The following is a 23,989-nucleotide window of genomic DNA, read 5'->3' as shown; positions in this document are numbered from 1 at the left end:
CATGTTAATTTTCTGGAAAAATATGACAAGTTCTGGTTGCTTGGTTGGGGGGGGGTGGGGGTTGTGGGGTTTTTTTTCTATCCAGGTGTGGTTACCGCTGTAAAAAAATACTTTTATTGATTGGAGAGGGGAGTTGCATGAAATTCTAAATGTGGGGTTTGATGCCTTCTCTGACAGCTTGTTCTGCCACTCCATCCAGTCTCAACAGATGAGCACATGAGGGGAGAGCTCCTCCAGAAAAATGTTGTAACAAGATTAATAAATTTGAATTAGTATTTCAGAAAGCATTGCAGACTCAAGAAAAATCACTGCTTTGCAGTACAGCTTGTATATTTTCTTGTGAACACAGAGCTAGAAAAATAATTTTCTCTAAACTTGATTTAAGAGTAGTGCATCCTCTGGGGAACAGATTAACAGGGCTGTAAATATGCAGTGCAACACTGGTGTGTTATGTCTGAGAGTCCACTGAAAGAAAAAGCATCAGAAGCCATGCTAAGCAAGTTGCTGTTTCCTTCTTGGACCCCTGTGATTTCCCTTCCTCTACCTGTCAGCACGTCAGTGAAATGTGTTCAGCTCTCCCTTATTTAGGGTCATTTGTGTTGTTGCATCTAATTTGTAACAAGATGCTGAAGGGTTCCCTACCCCAGTACTTGAAGGTGGTATGAAGAAACTGTACTGCAGAGATGGGTCTAACCAGAAATGACTTGCTTTTCATTGTGGACTATTTTTGTTTTCCATTTATCCTGTTTATTACAGGGAGAGGAGGAGTTTAACCTTCTTCACCCACCCAAAGGCCAAGTTCAGCATCGCCACATGCGAACTATTCGAGAAGTGCGCACCGTTGTTACGCGTGTTATAACAGATGTTTACTACGTAAATGGTGCAGAGGTGGAACGAAAGGTAGTTGAAGTAAGTTCCTATTTTCAGGGCTAAATGTACAGATATGTTGGCTGAAAAATAATCAGAATGAGAATGTGTTGTGGCTGCAGAAAAGAAGTTGAGTGAACAAGTGAGTGTTGACAAACTCTTCCTCGTGAGCAAACGTGTACACCATTTAGTGCACGGTGAAAACTGTGTACTTGTTGCTGGTGCGTTTCATGCCCATTGCTGTATTCTGAAGACATGCTGACTTTTTTTTCTTCCCAAAGAACTGAACAAAAAACTTTACTATGTGCGTCCAACTGTCTTAAAATTCTTGGGGTTTTGTCAGAACAGATTTCAGAATGGGCAGAAATTCTATTAGTTAGCAAAAATCACTTCTGCCTGTAAAATTGAACCATGTAAGGTCGTTTAGCCTGTTTTGCAGCTTAGCGTCATTTTTTTTAACAGCACTCTTTTGAGTTCTATGGACCAGATTCTATATGAGATCTACAAAAAGCAACTTAACACCCCCACCCACCCCCCAAATAAACAAGCCAATTGTTAGCACACTTGTGTTGGTGTATGTCCATTCATTAGGAGGAAAATCTTCAGGGAATTCCAAAAGATTGCTGACAAATGCTTATTTGATCTGCACAGTAATCCTATCAGCCTGCTAGCAATAAAATGTTATCGCTATTCTGCTATAAAGGTAAATAATGTAGGAGTCTTGTGCTGTGTGGTTACAGTGAGTTACACAGAAGGATAAATGAGTTCAGTGCAAAGGTTATACTTTCACTCCTGACACTACACGTGAAATTGCTTATTGTAACAGTAAAATGGAGAATTTTCCTGAAATATACTTACGTAGGTTGTGTAACCACAATCATATAACCATTTCCAATTTATCTACCAACATTTGACATTGCTATTTTGTAGATACATATTTTCATATCCATAAACTTCTATGGCCCCAAATGACCAGCTGCCTGAAACTGATCTTGGATTATTAGTAACCAAAGGCTGCTAGTGTTTCATGTATTTGTTGCACTCTTACACTGTTGAAGGGGTGGGAATCATTCGAAGCCAGATGAATTTGCTGCCAACCAAGCTCTGTCCTGATGACTGATTTCTTAATGTGACTTATTTATGCAGAGCAGCTACAGGCCTGTAGCGAGACATGCTGCTCACCACTGATCAGTCCCGACTCACATCTGCATGGCTGTCTTCAGTTTCATGAATGTGGTCTCAACTTGTCTGCACTTTTGCCTGGTGATTGTAGAGCTTCCATCTAGCAAGTGCATCACCTTTGACAAGCCTCTTTTTTTTTCTCTCAAGGAAACTGAGGAACCTGTAGTAGAGTGCCAGGAGTGTGAGACTGATGCATCCTCCTCTAGAACTGCAGCGGGCTCGTCACTGACCTCGGGGGACCTTGGTGATGTCAGCTCCTTCTCATCTAAGGCATCAAGCCTCCACCGTACATACAGTGGAGCAAGCAGTGGTCACTCTGCCACACACAGCAGCAGCGGCAGCTCAGGGCGAGGCACTGGAGCTGTCAAAGGGAAAGTGTGTGGGGCAGACACTGGAGAGTTTGCTTTACCTGTCGGCAGAGGCATCTTAGGAAAATTAAGGTACGTGCAGAGCCTTGGGAAAGGAAGAACAGCTATTTTGCGGAAGTGAAGAGCTGGCTTGGGTGGAGTGTGAAGTAGGGTACACCCTAAACCAAGAATTTTCTGGGAAGGATCTAGCAAGATGAACAGAAGTAAGGGGATGGTCTGCTTTCCCGTCTGTTTTTTGTAAGGAGTAGTTTGTTTCCTTGCGAGGTGTTGCTTTGCCTAAGCTCTTGCCAGTTTAGCGGCAATGAGGCAAACCTCTTGACCAGTACTGAGATTACAGAGAAAATGGGGGTTACTAATGAGCTGGCTGCTTTTCAGAGCAGTTAACTTGTAAATTCTGTAGCCCTAGGAAAGGAGCTGGTCAGCCAGCATCTCCGCTCAGAGTCAGCCAGCCGGGAGCACTGCCTTGTGAGGAAGAGGATGACTCTATGCCTGGCACTCGTCAGGGTGGCAGAGCACCTGTGACACCTCGTGGGCGAGGAAGAAGAGGCCGCCCACCATCTCGAACAACAGGAACAAGGTACCCTGGAAAAAGGAGACTGTAGCTTTCATTTGTTGCCCAGGAAGAGAATGGGGAGCTGCTGTCTTAATGTGGCAGAGGAAAAAGGGGTACTGGCTGTTTCAGTAGCTAATTTTTGGTGATAGCACATAGCAGCTGCAAGCATCTCGCCCAAGTATTCTTTGTTTAGTAACTGTATTTCCTGATCCTTCTGCGAGTGCTTTTCTCATTTTTTTTCCTTCTGGGACTGCTTTTCTCTTTTCTACAGAGATTTAGCTGGACTGACAGGTGTGGAGGATCTTTCAACAATAGCATCGCCTGAGGAGAAATCATTTACTCGTTCAGTTCGCCTGCCAGATGGAGGGGAGAAATCTGACACTTCTGGCTTCTGTGCCTTACGTCGAAGTGACTCTCCAGAAATCCCATTACAAGGGGTGACTGGTCCTTCGGACTGTGCAGACTCATCCTCTGGGAGCAGCTTCGTGGGCCTCAGGGTTGTAGCAAAGTGGTCCTCAAACGGGTACTTCTATTCCGGAATGATTACTCAAGATGTTGGGGCAGGAAAGTACAAGCTACTCTTTGATGATGGATATGAATGTGATGTGCTAGGAAAAGATATTTTACTCTGTGATCCTATCCCACTGGAGACTGAGGTGACCGCACTCTCAGAGGATGAGTACTTCAGCGCAGGTAAGAGCAGTGCTTGAGCTCCATCCCCGGGTTTTCTGAGTTGCTGAATGCGGTGGGAAGTGGGTGCCTGTCCGGGAGGATGAGAAGCCTGGGTGTAGCTGGTTAATGGGTGTTACTCGCTGTCTTGCCAGGTGTGGTGAAGGGACACCGGAAGGAGTCTGGAGAGCTATACTACTGCATTGAAAAGGAAGGCCAGAGGAAGTGGTACAAACGAATGGCTGTTATCCTGTCTCTGGAACAAGGAAATAAGCTGCGGGAGCAGTTTGGGCTGGGTCCTTACGAACCTGTCACCCCCCTGACCAAAGCAGCTGACATCAGTCTCGGTAAGGGGAGGTGCTGTGGAGCTGCTGGCTGTGCTGTTCTGCGTCTTGTTCCTTTGAGATGCTTCTAGTTCCTGACCTGAATTGCCAGTGTTTAAATCATTCTGGGTATTCAGCAGGGCTTTTGGTAGTTTGTAATGGGATCTTAGAGATCCTTTTATTGTTTTGCGCCTTGCTCAGAGACTTACTGGTACAGACTGGCTTGTGGAGAGTGGCCTGCTTCTACAGCAGGGGTGTTTGCTGTGCTCATGTGCGCGTGGTGGATGGCTGATATCATACAAGCTCTTCAGTAGTACTGGGAAGAAGACAGAGACAGATGGGCAGAGTACAGGGCTTGAGAAGAAAGATACACAAGCGAGAGAGTTGGGGTGTTTTGCTTGCTGTTCTCTGCCAGAGCGTAGCAGTGTGTACCTTCTAGGTACTATTGAGTTTAGCCACCCCTGTACAGGTTGGATGAAAGCTTGTGGATTTAGGTGACAGCCAGTGACTGATCTCTGCATGCTATATTACAGATAATCTTGTGGAGGGGAAGCGGAAGCGGCGTAGTAACCTTGGCTCTCCTAGCACTTCCAGCAGCAGCACAACTCCCACTCGTAAAGGGCAGGAGAGTCCACGCATCCCACCAGGCACGCTATCTGGGAAAAGGAAGCTTGTTGCTTCTGAAGATGAGAGATCCCCAGCTAAACGTGGCCGCAAATCAGCAATGATAAAGCCTGGTGAGAACCTTATTTGCTGCTCTTAAACTTGAATTCAGCTATTGTTTTCCTCCCTGGTATTTCTGTAGTTGATCTTTCCACTTCCCATAAGCAAAAAGTAGATGAGATTGCGTGTTTGGCCTGCAGGGTTTGAGACTGGACGCATTCAGCAGCCAGAGATATTTTTAGCATAGTTTGAATACTTACTGCCATCTTTTCAGTTCCGCCTTTTACAAATGTTCTGACCTTAATGCTGTGATCTGCCTCTCTCCTTTCTTATCCATTTAGTCAGTCCTGAAATGCCTGGCTGGTAAAGGGACCCTTTGCAACAGTAAGTGTTGTTTCAGGATGTTGATGCTGTTGAACATTGTCCTGTTAGTCATTCAGGTTTTGATTTGAAGATTCTTTGCATCCAGAAGGGTAAAAGGTCCCTGCCTATCTTAGCGTAATCCTAACCCAAAACCCTGCCTCCCTCTGTCCCCACAAGTGAAATAACTGAAGTTGAACGTATCTCAAATCTTACCCAGGGTCTTTGGGCTGCACTTGACCTCTGAGGGCCATGGTGCTTCTGTCTCCCTGCAGGGTCTGTGAGAGCCGGAGAGTTTGTAAGCACCTGTGAAGGTGTAGATGCTGTAGATCCCCCAGTACTGGAGGACCATCATGGACCCTTGCCCCAAAATAAGACCCTCTTTTTGGGCTATGCCTTTCTTCTCACCATGGCAACACCCAGTGACAAATTGGTCAATCACCAGAAGCAATCAGATGGTCCCACAGGGAGCAGTGAGGAGGAAGAAGGTGAGGCAAATCTTACTCATTGCATTTCCAAGTGGGATGCTATGGCTTTAGGAAAAATGCTGGATGCTGTCTGATCAGGCATTTCTGTGAGTGTTTGTTTTACCCTTTTGCTCTTTAATTCTTTGCAGAAAGGACCTAAAGCGCAGTCTGATTTAGAGAATTTATAGCTTCTAAGAGAAGTGGCAAACCTCAGTGGTGAGCATAGGACTGCTTAGCAAGTTAAGAGTGTGAAAATTGGTGAAATCAGCAGTCTCGGAATGGTGTAATAGGAGAAGAAAGGTTTTGAGAGATAAGGGGTTGTGCTGGGAAATACAGGACTTGAAAGCATGAATGGGTTGCTCCAGTTTGCCTTTGTTTCATGCAATGAATTGCAGCATGAGAAAAGCGACAGGGAGGAGGGCTGTGTCGATTGAGGAGTGTATGGACATAAGCAGATGGATTATAGCCAAAATCTGAACTTTCTGTTTCTGCTGTAGAATTTTCAGAGATGACTCCGTACGACAAACATTACATAGCCCAGCAGCTGCGAGCAGGAGCTGGCTATATCCTGGAAGACTTCAATGAAACCCAGGTAAGGGCTCACTCAGTGATCTAGAACGCAAGTCACTGAGTAGTCGAGATTGGAAGGAATCACCTTGTCCAACCCTCTTGCTGGAAGCAAGATCAAATAGAGTGGATTGCTTAGGTCCTTGTCCAGTCAGGTTTTGAGTATCCTCAAGGATGGCAACTCCACAACCTCCCTGGGCAGCTTGATTGCACGTTTGACCACCCCCAATTTAAAAAAAAAAAAAAAAAAAAAAAAAAAAAAGTAAATGGAATTCCCTGTATTTCAATTTGTACCTGTTGCTTCTTGTCCTTTTAGTGGATAACACTGAGGAGAGTCTGGTCCTGTCTTTTGTACACCCTCCTATTTCCTCTTCACCTACCAGATCTACTTGGACAAGTAGTTTCATTTTGTGTCACTTTTACTTAAATTTAGATTTTTATTAGAGAAGGTAAATTGTCCTTGGAGCATCTTGCCTGAGGGTGCAGGGTCTTCTCTGGTGACTTGGTGAGTCTCAAAATAAAAGAAGAATCTTATCTCTTGTCTGAACTGGAAGAGATATTTAATGATAAACTACTAGGCAGTTTTTGCTTGTGAACTGCGCAGCTTGGAATGGGTGATTGTTATAGGTACTCCTGATGCTGGAATTGGTTTCTCTAATTTACCTTTCACATAAATGGCTGTGAGAATTGGGGTTTCAGTTGTTTTCTTCTTAAAAGTGTTTAGCAGCTGGATAACTTCTGGGGCTTTTTGCAGGCATTGTTTCCTGTTTACATGTCTTTTTATTTCCCCTGAAGTGCAGTGCAGCATATCAGTGTCTTTTAATTGCGGACCAGCATTGTCGAACTCGGAAATACTTGCTGTGCCTTGCCAGAGGGATCCCTTGTGTGTCTCATATCTGGGTCCAAGATAGCTGTCATGCTAACCAGCTTCAAAATTACCGGAACTACCTTTTGCCAGCTGGTTACAGCCTCCAGGAGCAAAAACTGCTAGAATGGTAAGCGCCACATAACCATGATCTGAGTCCACACACCAAGGATTTACTCAGAAATGTTATGCTTGAGAGGCTCTTGAATACTACAAGTACTGAAGGTGTCCCTAGTACTGCTCCCCATGCTTTCCCTTCCATCTGTTTCCTTGGATTTACAGTGACCTCTAATGCCAAGGTACATTTGAGTGCCATATACACAAAAAAGTCTCCTGGGAAGTAAGAAAGATGTCAGTCTCCTCATGAGGAAGACGGAATTCAGGCAAGGCTTCCCACACACTTGGCTGACTTCTCTAATTGCTCAGAAATGGATAAAGGAGAGCAATACTACTGCAATTTCCTTTTCCTTTGGTACGTTTTGGAGCCAGCTTCTGCGTTTTCTATGGAGTCTAATCCAGTAGGTCTGTTCCGAGAGAACAATTGCCGGGTCAGGCTCCTCAGGCAAGGTGAGGGGTGGACAAAAGCAGTTTGTAAATCTCTGTGGGCTTCTGGGCAGGAGACTAACGCCTGCCTGCTCAGCCCTGTCCAAGTGGAGGCATTTTGGGTATGCACTGCAGCGGTGGTTCAGGATTGAGGAGGAGCTTAGCCTAACTTTGGATTTCGGCTGCTGCACACACATCCCACCAATGTTGTCCAGCTCTGTTCTGCTATCTATAGACAGAGGATAATTGTTCCAAGTATTTCAGGAGGGGTGGTAAGAGAGCAGGTCGTTGTATGCAAGATATTAAAAGAACCAATATGGGAGCCAGTCAGGTAACTAGAAGTAATAGATAATGGTCCTCAGAGTCTGAGACTGCTGGGCGTTCTTAGCAGTCTGTGTTCCTCTTCTTCATTCTGCAGGCATCCACGAGAAAACCCATTCCATAACCTGAAGGTTCTCCTGGTTTCTGACCAGCAGCAGAACTTCCTGGATCTGTGGTCTGAAATCCTCATGACGGGGGGAGCAGCATCTGTTAAGCAGCACTACTCAAGTGCTCACAACAAAGGTACTCACTGGCCCGTTTCTCAGGCCTAGTCGTTGGGAATCCTGTACCACTGTGGTCCCTAGCATGGTTTGAAAGCATTTTTGGTGGCTCACAAGGTAGGCTGGAAGCATAAAGGCAAAGCAGACACCAGCGCTCTGCTTGAGTGTAATCTGGAAGATGTATCTGCCAGAGGAGGTGCTGCAGCAGTTCAGGACACAAGCCATCAGCTGCCAGCCTCTGTTGAGGGGGAAACAGGCAAGAGTAGCTCCTGGACCTCCTGTAAGCCACTAAAATTGTGCTCCCTTGTCCTCCCTCTCTGTATGGGATGTAGGCCCTGGTACTCGCAGCCTGAGGTCAGGACCTAGTGATCTGGTCATGCCTGTAGTGTTGGCTGCTGGTTTTCTGTTCGTTCTATTGGGCTAGAGGGAATCTCTTACTCGGAAAGTGTAAAGTATGTTTGCATCTCTTGAATTCACTGGCTAGGAATGAGAGGATGTGGAGGAGATTCATAGTGGTGAAACGCCCTCCTCTGCTGCTGCAGAGATCCCTTTTCTTCTCACCTGACAGGTGCCTGTCTTTCCTTCCGTGCAGATATTGCTTTGGGTGTTTATGATGTGGTGGTGACTGATTTTTCCTGCCCAGCTGGTGTCTTGAAGTGTGCAGAAGCTTTACGGCTGCCTGTTGTCTCGCAAGAGTGGGTGATCCAGAGCCTTATTGCTGGGGAGAGAGTAGGCTACAAGCAGCATCCAAAATACAAACATGACTACGTCCCCCACTAAAGCATTGCCCTGCTGTCCCACTGTTGTGCAGACCGTGTTTTAATCAGATTTTAAATGTTTGTGTAATTGGACAGTGTGCATGGATTACTGTATATAGTTTTATCTGCTGGACTTTTATGATGAAATAAATGTTCAATCTCTTGTGGTAGCTGCTGGGGCTCCTCATTTATCTGTCTAAACTTACTCTAGGGCCACACTTCCAGATGAGGGCAGAGAAAAGAAATGCCAGTGTTTCTCTGAGCTGAATAACACTGATATTCTACTTCCGGTAAAGGCTGCCCTCGACACAAAGTCAATTAGAAAGGAAAGTAAAGCGGTGGGCTCAAGCGACAGCCTGTATTTCCAGAAGCGAGTACCCTATGACCAAGTTCAGGGCAGCAGGACTTCCCTTTGTTGGAAGAGTAGTGTGTTGTCCTCCAGCTTGCTGTTATTTCCATTAATGTCATCCAAGACGTTGCTGAAGTGGCTGGTAAGAATTTCTAGAACAAAGTGCCATTTTGTTTTGGCTACCTCTCTTTTTCCTGTTGTAACTATATAGGCACGAACCTGCCTTTGTGCAGACGGGGACTACCTGAGTAGGGACCAAGACGCAGCGACCCAGGACGACTGAACTGCAAAGAGCACGCAAGGGCTGCGTGTCTTTGTTTAAATGGCAGTGGGGTCAGTCAGCTGCTGCCGAGCTGCTGCACTCACAGCTACACTCACAGCCAGGCACTTCACCTTAGTAGTCAGCCTCTGTAAAAGCAAAAGCTGAGCTCAAAGCTCTTTGCTCTTAACAGCACTATGGGCTGGAGGCACCCCAGGCCTCCACGCAGCCCCGTACACAGCCACTCCGCCCCTGCTGTGGAGGTGTAAGTTCTTCTTGAGAGGTATTTTTTCCCCCTATAAATTTCCCAGCTCAGTCACCTTCTGCCTGGGCAGGTTTGTACATCCCACACCCAAACTCCACCACCCTTTCTCCAGTTCTCCGGCTTTTTTCATGGTCACAGGATTTTAAACTTTGCATCAGGCCCAGTCCTACCGTGAACAGCTGTAGCAGACTGAAGATGCCATGTACATGCTGTCTGTTGTTACAGACAGAGCAGAGAGGATTTTTCCCCCGAGGATGTGTAACTTTCCCCAGAGCTGCAGCTTTGGACAGTGTGAAAACACCAGCCCTGGGAAGGGAAGGCTGGCTGCCCGACAGGCTGCTTTTGTGCTCAAATTGGGAAACCTGATCCTACACCCTGGTGATGGTGACAGCAGAGGACTCTTCTGCCACTCGGCCACATGGACTTAAGGCAAGACAGTCTGTTTGGTACAGCAAGGCTGGGAAATCCCAGTAACGTGCCAGAAGTTCCTGCCAGATGCTGCACTTCACTGAAACAGGATGCTGTGCTGCTCTAGTCCCTTTGCATTTGGGTGCAGACACTGACAATACTCCACAAAACTGCATGACAAGGTGGTTTTATTTTGGTTCATTAGGATAGTCACTAGTAGCATTCTAAATAGTCTTGCATGAACACGGTACATTTAGGGCTGGCATCCTAGTTAAGTTTTTCCATAGTTTCAGTTCCAGCATGTTCTTCTGCCAGCAGCGGGAGCTTTGTACTGTGGATAGGGCAAAGCTCCTCTGTCTAGTAATTTTAACACACAAATTGCATTAAGTTTATGTTGTAGAGAGCATGTGACACGAGGGCACCTTTACCTACAGATATGCTGGAACAGGGCACTGCGTGCGAAGAGATTCTTAAAATCTACCTCTGCTTCCCTCCCCCTTCACCTCAAACTGCTCAGGCAATCATCGTTTAGCTGGAGGTGTGTGTTTGATTAGCAGACATCGTGTACTGTGATACAGCCAGAACTTCACACCCTCCCCACTCCACTCCAGCTGAAGAATCAAGATGTTGCAATTCTTATTGCTTTTGCGCTTTCTGAAGCAGCACAGACTGGCTCCCTGGAAGCATTTATAAGTACATGCAGGGCTGCAGAAAGCATGCTCTTAATAGCTCCAAAAAAAGCAGAGTAGCTTTGTGCAGCCACTGGGCAACCTCATGTAAGTGACACTTCCTGCCACTCCTTCCAAAACAGCGGTTCGCCAGGCAAGAGCCGGCTACAAAGAAAATCGCAGCTGAGTCCAAACTTTCTCAAGAGCACCCGTCTCCACTGCTTGACATGTCGCAGGTCACAGCCTGAAGAAAAGGTCTTAGTGCTTAAACCCCAAAACTGCAAGAGAAGGGCACAGTATTAACTACACACTGAAAGGAACTCCCTTTGTCAACCCCCATCGGCATTTTTCAGCCAGTATGAGCTAGAAGCTAATTCAACCGCAGGCCAAAACAAACTCGAAGGGGAGAAAGCATACGAACACCAAGAATTACCTCATGCTGCTTAGTTACTTTTCTGCTGTAGCATTCAGCAACACTTTGCTGCCAATTATTTTGGCTTACACAATCAATAAAAATTACTTACGATCATTCAGATCACTTTGTACTTCAAGTACCTCGGGATAATGCTACAGGCAACCCTGAAGCTATTCCTACCTGCCCAAGGTTCCTCCAGCCTGGGTGTAGTACTTGTTATAATCCAAGCGCAACAGCAGTTGAGCTAAGTCGGAGTTTATCTGATGGTTGCGAACGCTAGAGAGAATCTTGAAGAGCAGTGACGACTGACGACTGAATCCCTGTAAGTCAGAAGAAGTCAGTTGTCAGTTTTGGGCACTCAAGAGCACAAGCCAGCCAGCCTTTCCATCTGTGTTCCTGCCTAAACAATCCTTTAACAGCCTAAAGAAAATAACTGCTGCAAAGAAGTGATGCTTGTGGTCCAGTATGAGGTAAGCTGTCAGCCGCAAGCATTACTAGGTGTTCAGTATCCACAAGGAGGGGGACCACCCCGACAGGTAGCCACCCCCTTCCTGTTCCAATAGGGTTATTTCTGCGTATCTGCCCCTATTCCTCCTCTCTGTGCACACAGAGTTTTCTACTCGGGAAGAGCTAATTAATTAAAATCATTGCAAGCACTTGCATAGGAGGTCTTGGCTCAAACTTGCTCTGGTTCTGCAGCTGCTAAAGCCAAGACAGCTGCTCCGGCAAATGCTTGCATGGAAACAGTCACCTTCACCAAAATGCTGAGTTGCGCAGCTCCCCGCTCATCTAGTGGGCCCAGGTTCTGACTGACCAGGGAACAAAAACTATGGCAGAGATCCAGAATTTCATTTAAGCAGTGGAAAACCTGCAGAGGATAAAAAGTACAAGATGGTTGTTTAAACAGAGTCCAAACCCAGAGAAAGGTGTTGTTAGTACCTGAAAAGTTGCAGCGCTTATAATGAAGATGTTGCTGATAACGTTTCCCAATCAGTAAGATGTTAAGGCACCTGTAGCATTTTTATAAGGTTTTCTATAGAGAAAGGATGTAAATGTTATGCTGCACCCCACCTCCAGCCTTTTGCAGATATTACTGGGGAAGCAGGGATTGGCATAAGCCACCCACCCAGGCAGACGTCGAACGCTGGCTCCCCCTACGCAACCAGCAGGCCCTTCGGCACTGAGGGGGAAGAATAAAGCACAGCACGAGCTGGGGGTCAAGGCCTCGGTTTCACTGTTCTCAAAACTTGGGATTTCTTTTGTATCAGTTGGTGAAGGTAACTTGCTTTCGAGAGTGTTAAGCAAGCCCAGATGCCTCAGACATAACTACTGGCACACTTAAAGGTTCCAGAGTGGATAATGAGCATTCTGCCACCTTTACGCTACAGCCTTGGAGACTGAGGAAAATAACGGAACAGCCAAGACGGGCGGTATCACTGCGTCTCATTGATACCAACCTTCTTCGGGAATATTTTTGTGAAGCTCCATGGTTAATAAAAATACTGGCAACACTGTAACATATTTTTTACTAAAACAACAATATGAAAAGACCCTTAAAAGTCCACTCAGGAATATCTCAGCTATTTTTATTCTCTAAGGTACAAGAGGGAATTTTTCTTAATCTAATGCTTTTCCGAATGAGTCCCTCAGGAATACAGTTCCCAGTACTACACTAATTAGTAGTTCTTTAATAAATTGCCTGCGAGAAAAACACAGCAACAAAATTTAAGATAATAAGCTTAACTGAACACTGGAATAATCTTGATTTAAAACTGGCAGGAATGCAGCATCCACACTCACTGACTGTATATTAAATGATCTTAATTCAATTATCTCTTCTAGTTTATACCTGCTTTATTCCTAGAATTGTGATTTCTGCTCTGCAGGAGATTATCACCGATCTGTTTTAGAAGAGATGGTTTGTCCTAGCTGTTCAAAAAGGCGTGTTTCTTAGGGTGGCTTGGAGAATTTGTAGAAAGAGATGAAACCAAGACCTACTTACGGGTTTTAGGAGGATGAAAGACTGAGCCAACAGATTACTTAAGAAATGATCATGAGCCAATCGTATACTCTCAAAATCCCGTGTGGCATTTATCTGCTGCAGAAGTTGTGAGAACTGAGATTCCAGTACATCCACCTGATGGATACGTAAAGAAATTTCATTACTGGCTTGAGGAACGGGAGTACTTCCAAACAGCCAGAAGTTTGGTGTAAGAAACTTTCCTTATTGCTACTCTTCTATTAAAGGTGGAAGATCACCTTCTGTCTGCCTGCTGAATGGGGAATTATATACAACAGTAGTACATAACGTGGGGTAGCGGGGACAATTTTTGATGCTTAAGTATTAAGTAGAAAGAGAAATAGTCGCTTTCTTTAACTACTGAAAAAGCATATAGCTAGCACATAAACAAAGGTCTTTGCCTGTAGCCATAGTCACCTCTGAATTTTACACTGGGAGCTACTATCTGGAGTCTGAGGGCAGAGGCCGCAGTGCAAAAGCTCAGCCAGGTCACTGCAGCATCCCGGAAGCCAGGCCCCCGGTCCCGCTGCTATGGCTACAGTGACCCCGCATTCTCACAAACCCACGCTACTAGTAACTAACCGGTGTTTAAACTTGAAAAGTATTTTTTACTTCAAATGGTCAGAATATGGCTTCAGTTCTTAAAAACACCCCAAAAACCAAAACCCCAAACAACTTGTCACTTAAACTGGAATTCACTTAAAGCGACAAGGGCAGAAGCCAGGATGGTATCTTAATGCTGCTACTTCAGAGATGACTATGGCTTCTCACTAATGTTTCGTAGCACTAGAGACACAAAACTCCTGCATTTCCAGTAACACTCACTGATTCACAAGCCCCAAAACTTAATTGTAGCACTAAGCCTGGGAACTCAAGAGAAAGTTCTAGACTCATTCCAAAGAAAATCCTGATTTCCTTAAAGCACAAAGAATCTCAGCCCTGAAAGACAGGACTTGGAGTGCTCCCTCCATGCACTTCTGCTGGTTCCTGATTAACTGATACGCTTCACCTTTCTCTATAATCCTGACCTGCAGATAATACTGAAGATTGTCCACAAGGAAGGCCATGTGGTCCCTCAGACGCCACTTGATGGCATCCGTTCTGTTCGATTTCAGGTGTTTGCGTTGCATCTGGAGAGCCCAGCAGTGCTGCAGCTCAGCCTGGACTCGTCGCACACTCAGCAGGTATTTGAACACAACATTGTACCTACAGTCAAAAAAACACAAAGCTGTTTAAGATGAAAACCTTCCTTGGGTGCACATACTGGAAAACCTTAACAACCCAAGACGGGAAAAAGGGAGAGGAGATGGCAGCCTGCCAACAGGTAGGGTAGGTCAGGTGGTGGCCTATCTCAGGGTAACATATTTCTGCTTGTAACTGACCTAAAAAATAAAAAGTTAATTTCACCATAAGGAGGGAAGAGCTGACAATGTTTTGTCAGAACAGCACTGTTCCTAAATAGCGCCGGTCTGTCAGCATCCTGCAGGTCTAACTGTCATCACAAGCGCCCTCAGTATCAGTAAGTGTGAAGAGTCATTTTAAAGTTCAAGGGGCAAGAAGTAGGGCTCTACCTTTCTCTCCATAGAGAGGAAAAAAAACCCCAACACACTAGGGAGTGCCTGCGGTCAGGGAGCCTACAGATAAATATACAGAGACCATACCTAGTACTTACTTCTCCAGAACAGCAGGAGTGAAGAGAATATGCAGTGGCCATTGAACCTTGTAAGAAAGGCCCAGAGCTGCCCACCCAGACGCAGGGGCTTCACGTGGGGATAACTCTCGGGAAGGCCCATCACGAGTCTGGGATGTATCTGAAAACAAACGAGGTGCTGAGTTAAGTCGTCTTCTCAGTCAAGACAACCATGGCAAAGAAGAAAAGGGGGAAAAACAGAGTAAGAAGAGCCAATGCAGGCTAGACCATCGCATAAGGCTGCAAAGGGACAATGGTAATTTTTCTTGAACTTCAGAGAAGGGTGAGCAATAGGACATGAAAACAACGTCATCACCTCCCCTCTTAACTCACTACTAAATACACAAGTAGATACCTTTATGCTCCTTTCCATGATACTCAATGGTTAAGTGAAGCAGAGGAAGAAGGTTGTCATCGTCTAACAGCACCTTATGAGCAGACTGCTGAAATGCAACGTTGACATCTGACAACGAGAGAGCACAGATATCAGGACAAGATGCTGCAGCTAGTGCTGATCTTATACCCATTAATTATTTATGTTTGGCCATAAAAGACAACCCCGACATGCTGTTTACACTCGTTTCATTTCATTGCGGTTTCAAATATGGAGAGAAACCTGCCACCTGAAAGTTCCTGAGGTGTTATTTTCACCCACTCTGTGAGACATGCTAATTCACAAGTGCTGCTCTTTCAAAACTGACGACAACATCTAGAGGATGACAGAGCTTTTCTGTACTGGACGTGGCTAAGCACCTCCCTGCTATACCACAGCGAGGACAGTTTGTAAGTGAATAAGCAACACTCACCGTGCTCAGTTACAGCTGTAGGTGGTGTTTTTAGCATGTGTTGTGCAGTGTCAATGAAGGCCTGAAACAGCTCACCTCTTCCCAAAAGGTAAAAGTCTTTTATAATCTGTGGAGATTAAGTTTTTTGTATATAAGCATATGAAAAACTAAGCAGAATTCCTATCTGATAGCATCCATTTTTATTATTGCTTGGACAACTGCCATTTCAAAACACAGCTGCAGAGCTCTGAATTTCACCCAGTGCCCAAAAAGTCTACGCTGCTTTTGCTTCAAGATGCAAACTACAAAGCCACATACACAAACCCCTCTAACTCTGTCTCTACTAAATTTATCACACTCTGCTCGTTCTTGAAACCTAGGAAATGAAAACAGCTTTACCTAAAAGAATAAAGCACAGAATCTAAGACAGTACAGTATTTAATGGGAAAGAGCCATTAAAAAAAAAGAATATTAAGCTAGCAGTTACGTTACCTTCAGTTGTCCTAGTAAATCTGATTCCTCCACCATCAGTTTCCAAAGATGCTAGTGAGGAAACAATAACCAAACAGGTTTATCTAAACCCATTCAGTGAGAACAGCAGCTGTCTTAAAATACTTGTGACGCACACAAAAAAGCACCTACATAAAATGCTATACAAAGCACAAGAGAATGCACTAGGAGTCTGTGCGTAGGCAGCCCATGCTACTAGTTAGAACACTCTTGATGCACACCAGACCAGCAAGAAACTCTTAGAAACATTAAGATCCATAGCAAAAAATAACCAAATTCTTAGGAAATCAGTTCCACCCCAGCTCTGTTTTCACTTTTCTAACCTCCTCATCTTCTCAGGTTCCATACCCCTCCCACCTCAAACGAAAAAAAGATTTAAAATTGCCAAAGCAAACAATCTGCCCAGTGAGACACCATCCATTATGCTGAAAGCACGATAAAAAGTTCTTAAGTAATTTCAAGTGAAATTAAAAAATACATGACATTTCCCTTCTTTCCCCCATGAAAGCCCACAGCATTTGTAAATGTCCTTTTGTCACTGCAGCTTGGGGTAACACGAAGCTTTGAGCCCCATAAGAACATGAAAGCTCCCTGCAACGTTCACATGCTTGTTCAATCGTTGATGCTAAAGAGCCCCCTCCTCCTCCCAGCCCTTCACAAAACTGAAGGGCTCCTCAGCCTGCGTAGCCATGACCCTTCCGAGGATCCTCACCTCGGCAACGGTGCTCCGTATCCAGTCAACCACTGACTCAAAGTCCACCAGACTAAAGAGCGGCTGCTGCTTGAGCCGGTGTAGCTCTGCTGCAAAAGTGTCCTCCTGGTTTTTTAGGATGGAGCCTGTGCAGTGAGAAGAGTGTTTTGATCAATAAAAAGAAATGCCTTTTGGAGAAGCGCAGACCCCTTCCAGCACAGCGGGGCAGAAAGGCTGTCCCCGCAGCACCGCCTCAGGTCTGGCAAGGAATGCGAGGCTGAGGAGGCCTCAAAGTACAAGTACCAAGGTACAAGACTACTACTGCTAGTACAGTTACGGTACAGACACTTGCCATGGCAGTGCTGTGGTATGAGTAAAAACCCAAATATTTTCTATGTAAATGACAGCCGCTAACAGCCCCCTTCCTAGGGCTGAGCTACATCTTTGAACCCACAACTTCTGCGCCACGTTAACCAGTTGGTTTGGTTCTCCACCCACCCAGCCCCTTTCAAATCAATCCCACTGCTTGAACTTGGGAATTATTTTTTTTTTAAACCAACTAAGCTAGACAAATTCCTTTTCACCTCACCTCTGCTAAAGCAAGCAAATAGTCTAATTCAATAGTCCTTTGTTCTCTGCAGTGTCCCTTGAGTCATTTGAGTACTTTTGCATAGACAAGCACGATAAAGCCACCACCACAGTCCTCCCCAATGGTGGAGGAATACATTTCCAAAACCATCTCCAATGTAAACTTATCTCTCAAAGAGAACCACCAGCTGGAATTCTCTCTCTTGCTTGTCTTAAAGGCTCCATCTTGATCACTTGTCTTCCGCAGCCACCTTTGAGACCACTTTACAATGAATCTCTTATGTTTGTGGACGTGTTTTAATCCTACGACACCGTTCTGCAATGCAACACTCAGAGCAAGATGTGCCTTGTGTCTGTCTGCACCCTTCGGGGGCAGGGATACAAACTGAAAAGAAAACACGACCTTCGCAATCGCTTTATTTATCCAGAGCAAATCACATAGTGACTTCTTGCTGGAAACCTGGAGACTATGTTTGGAAAGTGCTATTATCTACTCATCCTCTTCTTATACCGCTCCTTGGAAACAAACAGAACACTGGGACCACTGCTCTGCCCTGGCAAAACCATCCGTATGGTCTGAAGAATATCAGCCAATAGTCAGCAACTGTTGAGGAATAAGTTAACACAGGCTTTTGGAAGATACTTTTCAGGCACTCATAACTGAGCAAAGGCCACAAGAAAGACATTCCTTACCTTTTCTGGTCAAGTTAACATTTTGATTCTCAAACATCTGTACAGATTCTCCCACAAAAAGGATTTTCTCAGCAACTCGCACAGGAATGTATGAAGGCAGCATTTCTACTCGCAGAGAAAACTGTTTTAGAGATGGAGCTAACATGTTCTCCTCCTCAATCAAGCGCTGTCAGAGACCCCGGGGGAAAAGAAATCAAACAAAAAAAAGTGTGAGAAAACCAGATAGAAAAAGCGTATAAAGGGTGATGTGGTGTGTGTGGGAGGGGGAATCCAAGTACACTGCAAGTAAGCAGAAAGGCAGCAAACCTGATCTGCCTCATTTAAGTAAGGCTGCAAATTTCTTTATAATTCCGGTACACTAGATCTCCCTAGAGAAGATGTTGCTTTCATCAGAGAGGGGAGCAGAAGCAGGAAAAGGAGAAGCTAAACCTTTGTGGAATAGCAGCAAATTGGCTCTCCCAAAGGATAATGTTACATCAGCAAAAGAAATTTTTGTTGCAACTGCATTACATTAGGTTTTTTGCAGCCGTAACAATGTTAACAGCATTACCAAAAATAACCGTTTGCTACACCCATTCCTGTACATTTTAACACTGCTATAACGCTTGTGATACAGGCCAAATGTAAATACATCCACCGGCAAGCAAATAGGTTAAAGAGCTGAAGGCCTGCTAGCATAAATGAGGCAATTTTCTCAGTTCCTGCAAAAGGTGTTTAGAGCAATGCAGTAAGATCTTTTAGTTGAATATATCAATAAAGAACTCCAAGTACAGAGGCAAGATTTTCCTTCAGAGAAGCAATACTGATTATTTAATTTGGCTCTCTTGTTACTGGAGAATTAGGTTCCTTATTCCATAATCCAAAAAGCACCGCACTAACAAATCTGTGAGAACATTTGCCATCTACAGAATTCTTCATTTTAATAGGAGAGTTCATTGCAAGTTTGTATACTGATGTTAGAAGCTCAGCAATTCTTAAGATCCTTCTGACACTTTTAGTTGAGGAAATACCCAAGTATTTTATCCATCTGTCCCATCAACACTCAGGATTTCTTACTTTACTCTCCGACTGAAGAATTGCCAATACTGTTAATCAATAGTACCGAAGAAGAGAGTTTATTAGGCTGTCTTGGTGCCTACATTTTCCACCATGGATCTAGAAGACTTGCCAGTATTCACATTCTTCCTATATCACATACAGTGAAATAATAGATTTTTCACTGTCTTTTAAAGTTTCCCTTGGTTTTGCCTGTGTGTAGCCTGTCCTCAGCAGAGACTGTCTGCACAGGGTACTTCATGAGTGTGCAACACAGGCTGTTTCAGGGGTGAATCTTCTGCCTGTTCACAGCGAAGCTGCATGCAGCACACTAACACCACGGGTACCCAGGAAATGTTTTCTTGCAGTAAACTAGAGCGTGAATTTACAGAGTTGCAGTTGCTCCTCACTGCTCCCGATGCAGACACTATTCAGATGCACGAAGTGAGGGAGATTACTCCACTGAGGAAGCTGCTCTGCACGAGGGCACTATAGTGGTACGCCATCTACATGAGGAGTTACGGCTGGCAGGTTGCTCCCTTGTTTAACTTAGCATCCTGCGCGTGTTCTTAGCAGCCTCTTGAGTCCCACAGAGCACATTTTTCCCCAGTAATGTCAGTGCTATTATCCTGTTGGGTAACATTTGCACAACAGATGGTTGTGCAAGAAAGGTACCTGACCCGGCTGCCAACAGAAAGGGTGCAAATCAGGTCCACGCCCAAGCTCCCCACACCCTTTCCCTGACAATTGCTCACACTACCACCAATGCCTACGTGGAGCAGATCACAGTGGTGACCGAGTCAGTAAGAGCAGGGTGAGTACAGCACTGCCAGTCACTTGGCATCAGGTTATGGATTCCATCCACAGGGCTTTCTGCCCCGAGATTATCCAACTGTGCCAAACCGTATGTCTCTGTCCTTTATGCCTAGCTGCAACCTATTACAATATTCTGTTGATTCCCACCCTTCAAGGTCCCAGTGTACGTCCAGTCCAGCACAGCTTGCACTGAAGCAGAAGACAATACATTTCTTCTTTTGTTCCCTAAGGACCAAAGGATGCCAAGCTACAACTTGCAGTCTTACCAGGTCCTGCAGTTCTCGTAGCTGTTTTCCTGTAAGTCCTCCAATTCCTAGGTCATCGTCATCTTCCTCAGGCTGGCTAGGGACATTCCCAGAAGACGGGCCCTGTTTGATAAAGAACTCTTCATGCTGGTCTAGCAGCAATCCATGCAGCATCCATGCAGAGAGCTGCTTATACATGACTCCATGACACACAGCCAGAATCCTGAGGTCAAGAGAAACAAGACAGTGGGGCCTTCGCACACAGCAATCAAAACCTCATTATACATCACTCTGGAAAGTCCAGTTAGTCAGCTAGACAACGTGGCAAGTGCTAAATGGCTAATGTGGAATTTTATAATTTTTTTTTTCTTTTTAAACAGAGGAAGGTAGACCAGCTTTGTTTTGCAAAGCTAAACAAACATATCCTCTGAATATGTGACTTCTCCACAGAGATCTGCGGTACCTTCCCAGTCCTGCTGTTTCTACTCAATTACCATTTCAGCATGAACACAAGTTATCTCTTAGGTAGTCTTGACTTTCTCCCCAAGGACATACAGACCTAGTAACATTCACCCAGGCACACTTATCCTTTTGAAGGATCAAAAAACCAGTAACAGGTCTACCATATGCAATACGGTTCAAGTAGACCTCAGAAGAAAACACTGGGTCTGAACTTCCCTCAGGCCCAAGTCTCCGAAGTCCAGAGAAAGCCTGAATCCCTGCCTTCAGCCTGCTTTAGATAAACACTGGGGACCGTGACAGTTTTCCTTGCATAGACTCTCCTACTTTTATATCACACAAGCCTGTTTTCCATGCACTCTTTTCACAAGTAAGATGCATACTCTGACACTAACTCCAGTTACTACAAAAGAATGAAGTAATAGTAGCTTTATAGTATCTACGTACTTTTCCAGAGCACTGCGAACAGGAGGCAACCCCCCACAGCTATGTTTGTGGACTGTCTCTAATATCTGACATCCATGAATCTGCAGAAAGAAAACATGGTTAGACTAGGTCTGTTATTTGGATCTTTACTGACCTTTTCAGACATTTAAACACTACGCTAACAAGAAAATGCTGTAACAAGCTGCAGAAGTCTTACAGAAAGAACGATGTAATGTACATAATGTAATGAAGAAAGAGGCCTTCTATGTGTGTCTCTACACACAAGCTTCTCTCAAAAATTTCCCTTAACAAAAAGCAAGCTTCTCTGGATTCTGAAAACATTAGCTTCTGCCTTTTTTTTTTTTTTTCTTCTTGTGACAGTGGGAGAAAACACACAGAAAAGAGGAAATCCCAACCAGCAGCAGCTCATACTATGAAATATATTGTGATTATAAAATGCAAATCATCAAAGATCATGCTGATAATGCAAAAGTCAAATCCAGTGTAAATGGATTTGCAAAATAGTTACTCAGTACTTACAGTAGTACTAGAGGAATAGGGCACCCATTACTGAAAACACATTCTTTTCTAGTATTAAAGGTCTGGGATGGGGTCAGAAAGAACTTTATCAGCTCAAGAGGAAACTTGTTAAGAGAAACTACCTACAATGTTACTACTGTACCTTCTGAGTCTTGATCTGCTCAACCATGACCATCACAGAGGGGAAGAGTAACTGAAACTGCAGAACAAGGAGCAAAATACTGCATTAGGTTGCTATGAAGGGAGAGAGAAACTATACATGAGTAAATGCGGACAACAGCTGATTACATTAATTTAATGAAACTATCATCTGACTTTCCCCACAAATTAGAAACATGACATGAAAATCTCTAGGAAGTCTGTCCTCCCTCCATCGGACCAAGATGCCTGCAGTTACTGTATTGCAGCTGCAGTTCAGGCTAAACAGAGACAGTGAGGAAGATGTGAGGGTCAAGGTGGAGGACCTAAGCTTTGTGTCAAAGTGCAAGTGTAGACTCAAGGAGCGATAAGAGTAACCAAAGAGCACAGAGAAAGAATACTACCTGTTCATTAATATGACATACCTGGTCCAAGGAGTAATTAACATGTGAGATGGAAAGATGTGGGTCAGCCAGAAACTGAAAGAACAACAAAGCAATTAATGAAAATTAAAATAAGGTATGGATAAGTAAAAAAGCACGTTTGGGTCTATATTCCAAACCTTTAGTTCCCACAGCTTCCCCCTGCCACCCCCCCACCCCCCATTTTTGGGCTGTCCCCCATTTTAGGCTGTAACAACCACTGGATGGTGACAGTACCCAAGACAGGACAGCTGTTAATCTAGCAGAGATCAATCAAAACCTTTACAACTGAAAACAGAAATCACAACAGTCTAAGACAGCACTGGGCTCTGAGGCAGGTGGGGCACCTACTGAATTGAAGGCAGAGGGAACATAATACTTATTAGGATGAAGAATCATCTCAGTGGCACCTCAGAGGAATATTTTGGAAAATATTCCTGATGTGGAAAGCAGAGTACCTTGTCTTCTCTTTAGATGCTACTACTTAGCCTATTAATTCCAGAAATTACAACTTTCCACAATCTGCCAGCGGCTGGACCGCCTCTTGATCCAAGTCTCTCTCTTTTACCTCTTGTTCTAGGTCAAGTAGTGCCTGTCGATATGGCTGCAGCACTGAATCGAGACCTGTGCAGAAGGCTCGCAAATAAATGCCATGTAATCCACTCTGGTTTTGCTGAGATGGATGATGGTCCTGAAACCAAACAGTAAGATCTATGTCAGCTCCCTCCAGCGCAGGTCAAAAGAGTAACTGAGTTTCTGTGCAGTGTTATACAGCAGCCAGTGGTCCAAACATGCTGGAACACACCTTAGCCCACCAGAAAGTGCCCAGAAAAACACCCAACAAACGCAGAAGTTTGGCACAAGGAGGGTTACTTGTGCAGAGTTATATTTGGCTCTTCTGTGGACACATGCAAGTGCTGGGAATCACTGGTAACTTCAGTGCTTCTTTGTACCTACGCCATGCCTCTTGGATCTCAAAGCTTGCCACAAGGAGGGTTTACTACATCACAGGGATGTGCATCCTATACACCTCACAAACCCTGCCCAGCCTGCAGTGACCAGAAATTATTGCAGCATGCTTCCCCAAGAATGAGATTTTATATTTGGTTCATTTTTTGCCGTGCTGCACCCTCCCTTGTTTGCACCACACAGCGCTTTCTGGAGCTCTGCTGGGGAATCGCACCCCTCCGTGCTAGTGCGGGTAAGCGCTGCAGGACACCCGTGTGCCGGCGTGCGCTGAGCAGCCGGGCGGCCCGACCAGCCGGGTGCCCGGTGCGCTCTGCCCAGGACACGCAGCGGCCCCACCTGCTGCTGTACGTGGCCCGTGTACTGCTCCACGAACTCGGCGAAGCGAATGTAGTCGGTACCGAGGCGGCAGAGCCGGTTGAGGACGCTGGTCTCGCTGGGGTGTAGGAACGGCAGCTCTTGAGACACCTGAGGGGGAAACGGTGGTGAGGGGGGGGCGGACGGCGGTGAAGGGACGGACACACAGACGGCGGGACACGAGCGGCGGAGAGGGGACGCGGGCGGCGGGCCGGGCCGGGCCGGTGGTGAGGCGGGGGTCCCGGGCCGGGCCGGGCCGGTGGTGAGGTGGGGGTCCCGGGCCGTACCTGCAGGCCGCCGCGCTTGCTCCAGGTGAAGGCCGCCCCCGGGTACCCGCTCAGCGCCAGCAGCAGCTCGTGGATCATCCTGCCGCGCGCCGCCGCGCGGGCTGCTGGGAGGGCGCAAGGGCCGCCGGGAAGGGCGCGCGCCCCCTGCGGGAGCGGCGGCGGGCCGGGCCCTGCGGCGGCGGCGGGCAGGGCCGGGTTGCTGGAAGAGTCACCGGGAGCGGCCGAGCGGA

General features: G+C 45.6%; 2 protein-coding genes across 3 annotated transcripts in view; one reads left to right on the top strand and one right to left on the bottom strand.

Moving 5' to 3' along the window:
* Nucleotides 1-8,897, top strand: part of TP53BP1 (tumor protein p53 binding protein 1) — a 29,853-nt gene extending 20,956 nt beyond the window's left edge. Inside the window, 11 exon segments of the mRNA XM_037394224.1 lie at nt 757-909; nt 2,197-2,489; nt 2,818-2,994; nt 3,242-3,663; nt 3,795-3,986; nt 4,496-4,699; nt 5,261-5,473; nt 5,950-6,044; nt 6,815-7,014; nt 7,846-7,991; nt 8,562-8,897. Of these exon segments, the coding sequence (XP_037250121.1) occupies nt 757-909; nt 2,197-2,489; nt 2,818-2,994; nt 3,242-3,663; nt 3,795-3,986; nt 4,496-4,699; nt 5,261-5,473; nt 5,950-6,044; nt 6,815-7,014; nt 7,846-7,991; nt 8,562-8,749 (2,283 nt within the window). The 3' untranslated portion in view covers nt 8,750-8,897.
* Nucleotides 8,898-10,179: 1,282 nt separating this feature from the next.
* Nucleotides 10,180-23,864, bottom strand: TUBGCP4 (tubulin gamma complex associated protein 4). 2 transcript variants are annotated; one of them, XM_037395270.1, is made up of 18 exons: nt 23,760-23,864; nt 23,455-23,583; nt 22,718-22,840; nt 22,153-22,206; nt 21,732-21,788; nt 21,071-21,150; nt 20,186-20,387; nt 18,069-18,234; nt 16,809-16,933; nt 16,079-16,129; nt 15,608-15,713; nt 15,157-15,264; nt 14,784-14,922; nt 14,140-14,317; nt 13,094-13,228; nt 11,843-11,959; nt 11,272-11,411; nt 10,180-10,954 (listed from the first exon to the last, which is right to left on the bottom strand). In XM_037395270.1, exons 1-18 carry the CDS (start codon nt 23,835-23,837, stop codon nt 10,942-10,944), a joined length of 2,001 nt encoding a protein of 666 aa, XP_037251167.1. In that variant the 5' UTR covers nt 23,838-23,864; the 3' UTR covers nt 10,180-10,941. The 2 variants fall into 2 exon arrangements, with proteins under 2 accessions (XP_037251167.1, XP_037251168.1); XM_037395271.1 differs by lacking the exon at nt 11,843-11,959.
* Between the last annotated feature and the right edge of the window lie 125 nt (nt 23,865-23,989).

Source organism: Falco rusticolus, chromosome 7, assembly GCF_015220075.1.
Source record: "Falco rusticolus isolate bFalRus1 chromosome 7, bFalRus1.pri, whole genome shotgun sequence".
NCBI classification, from domain to species: domain Eukaryota; kingdom Metazoa; phylum Chordata; class Aves; order Falconiformes; family Falconidae; genus Falco; species Falco rusticolus.
The sequence above is the reverse complement of the archived record's forward strand: the minus strand, read 5'-3'. Positions and strand labels throughout refer to the sequence as shown.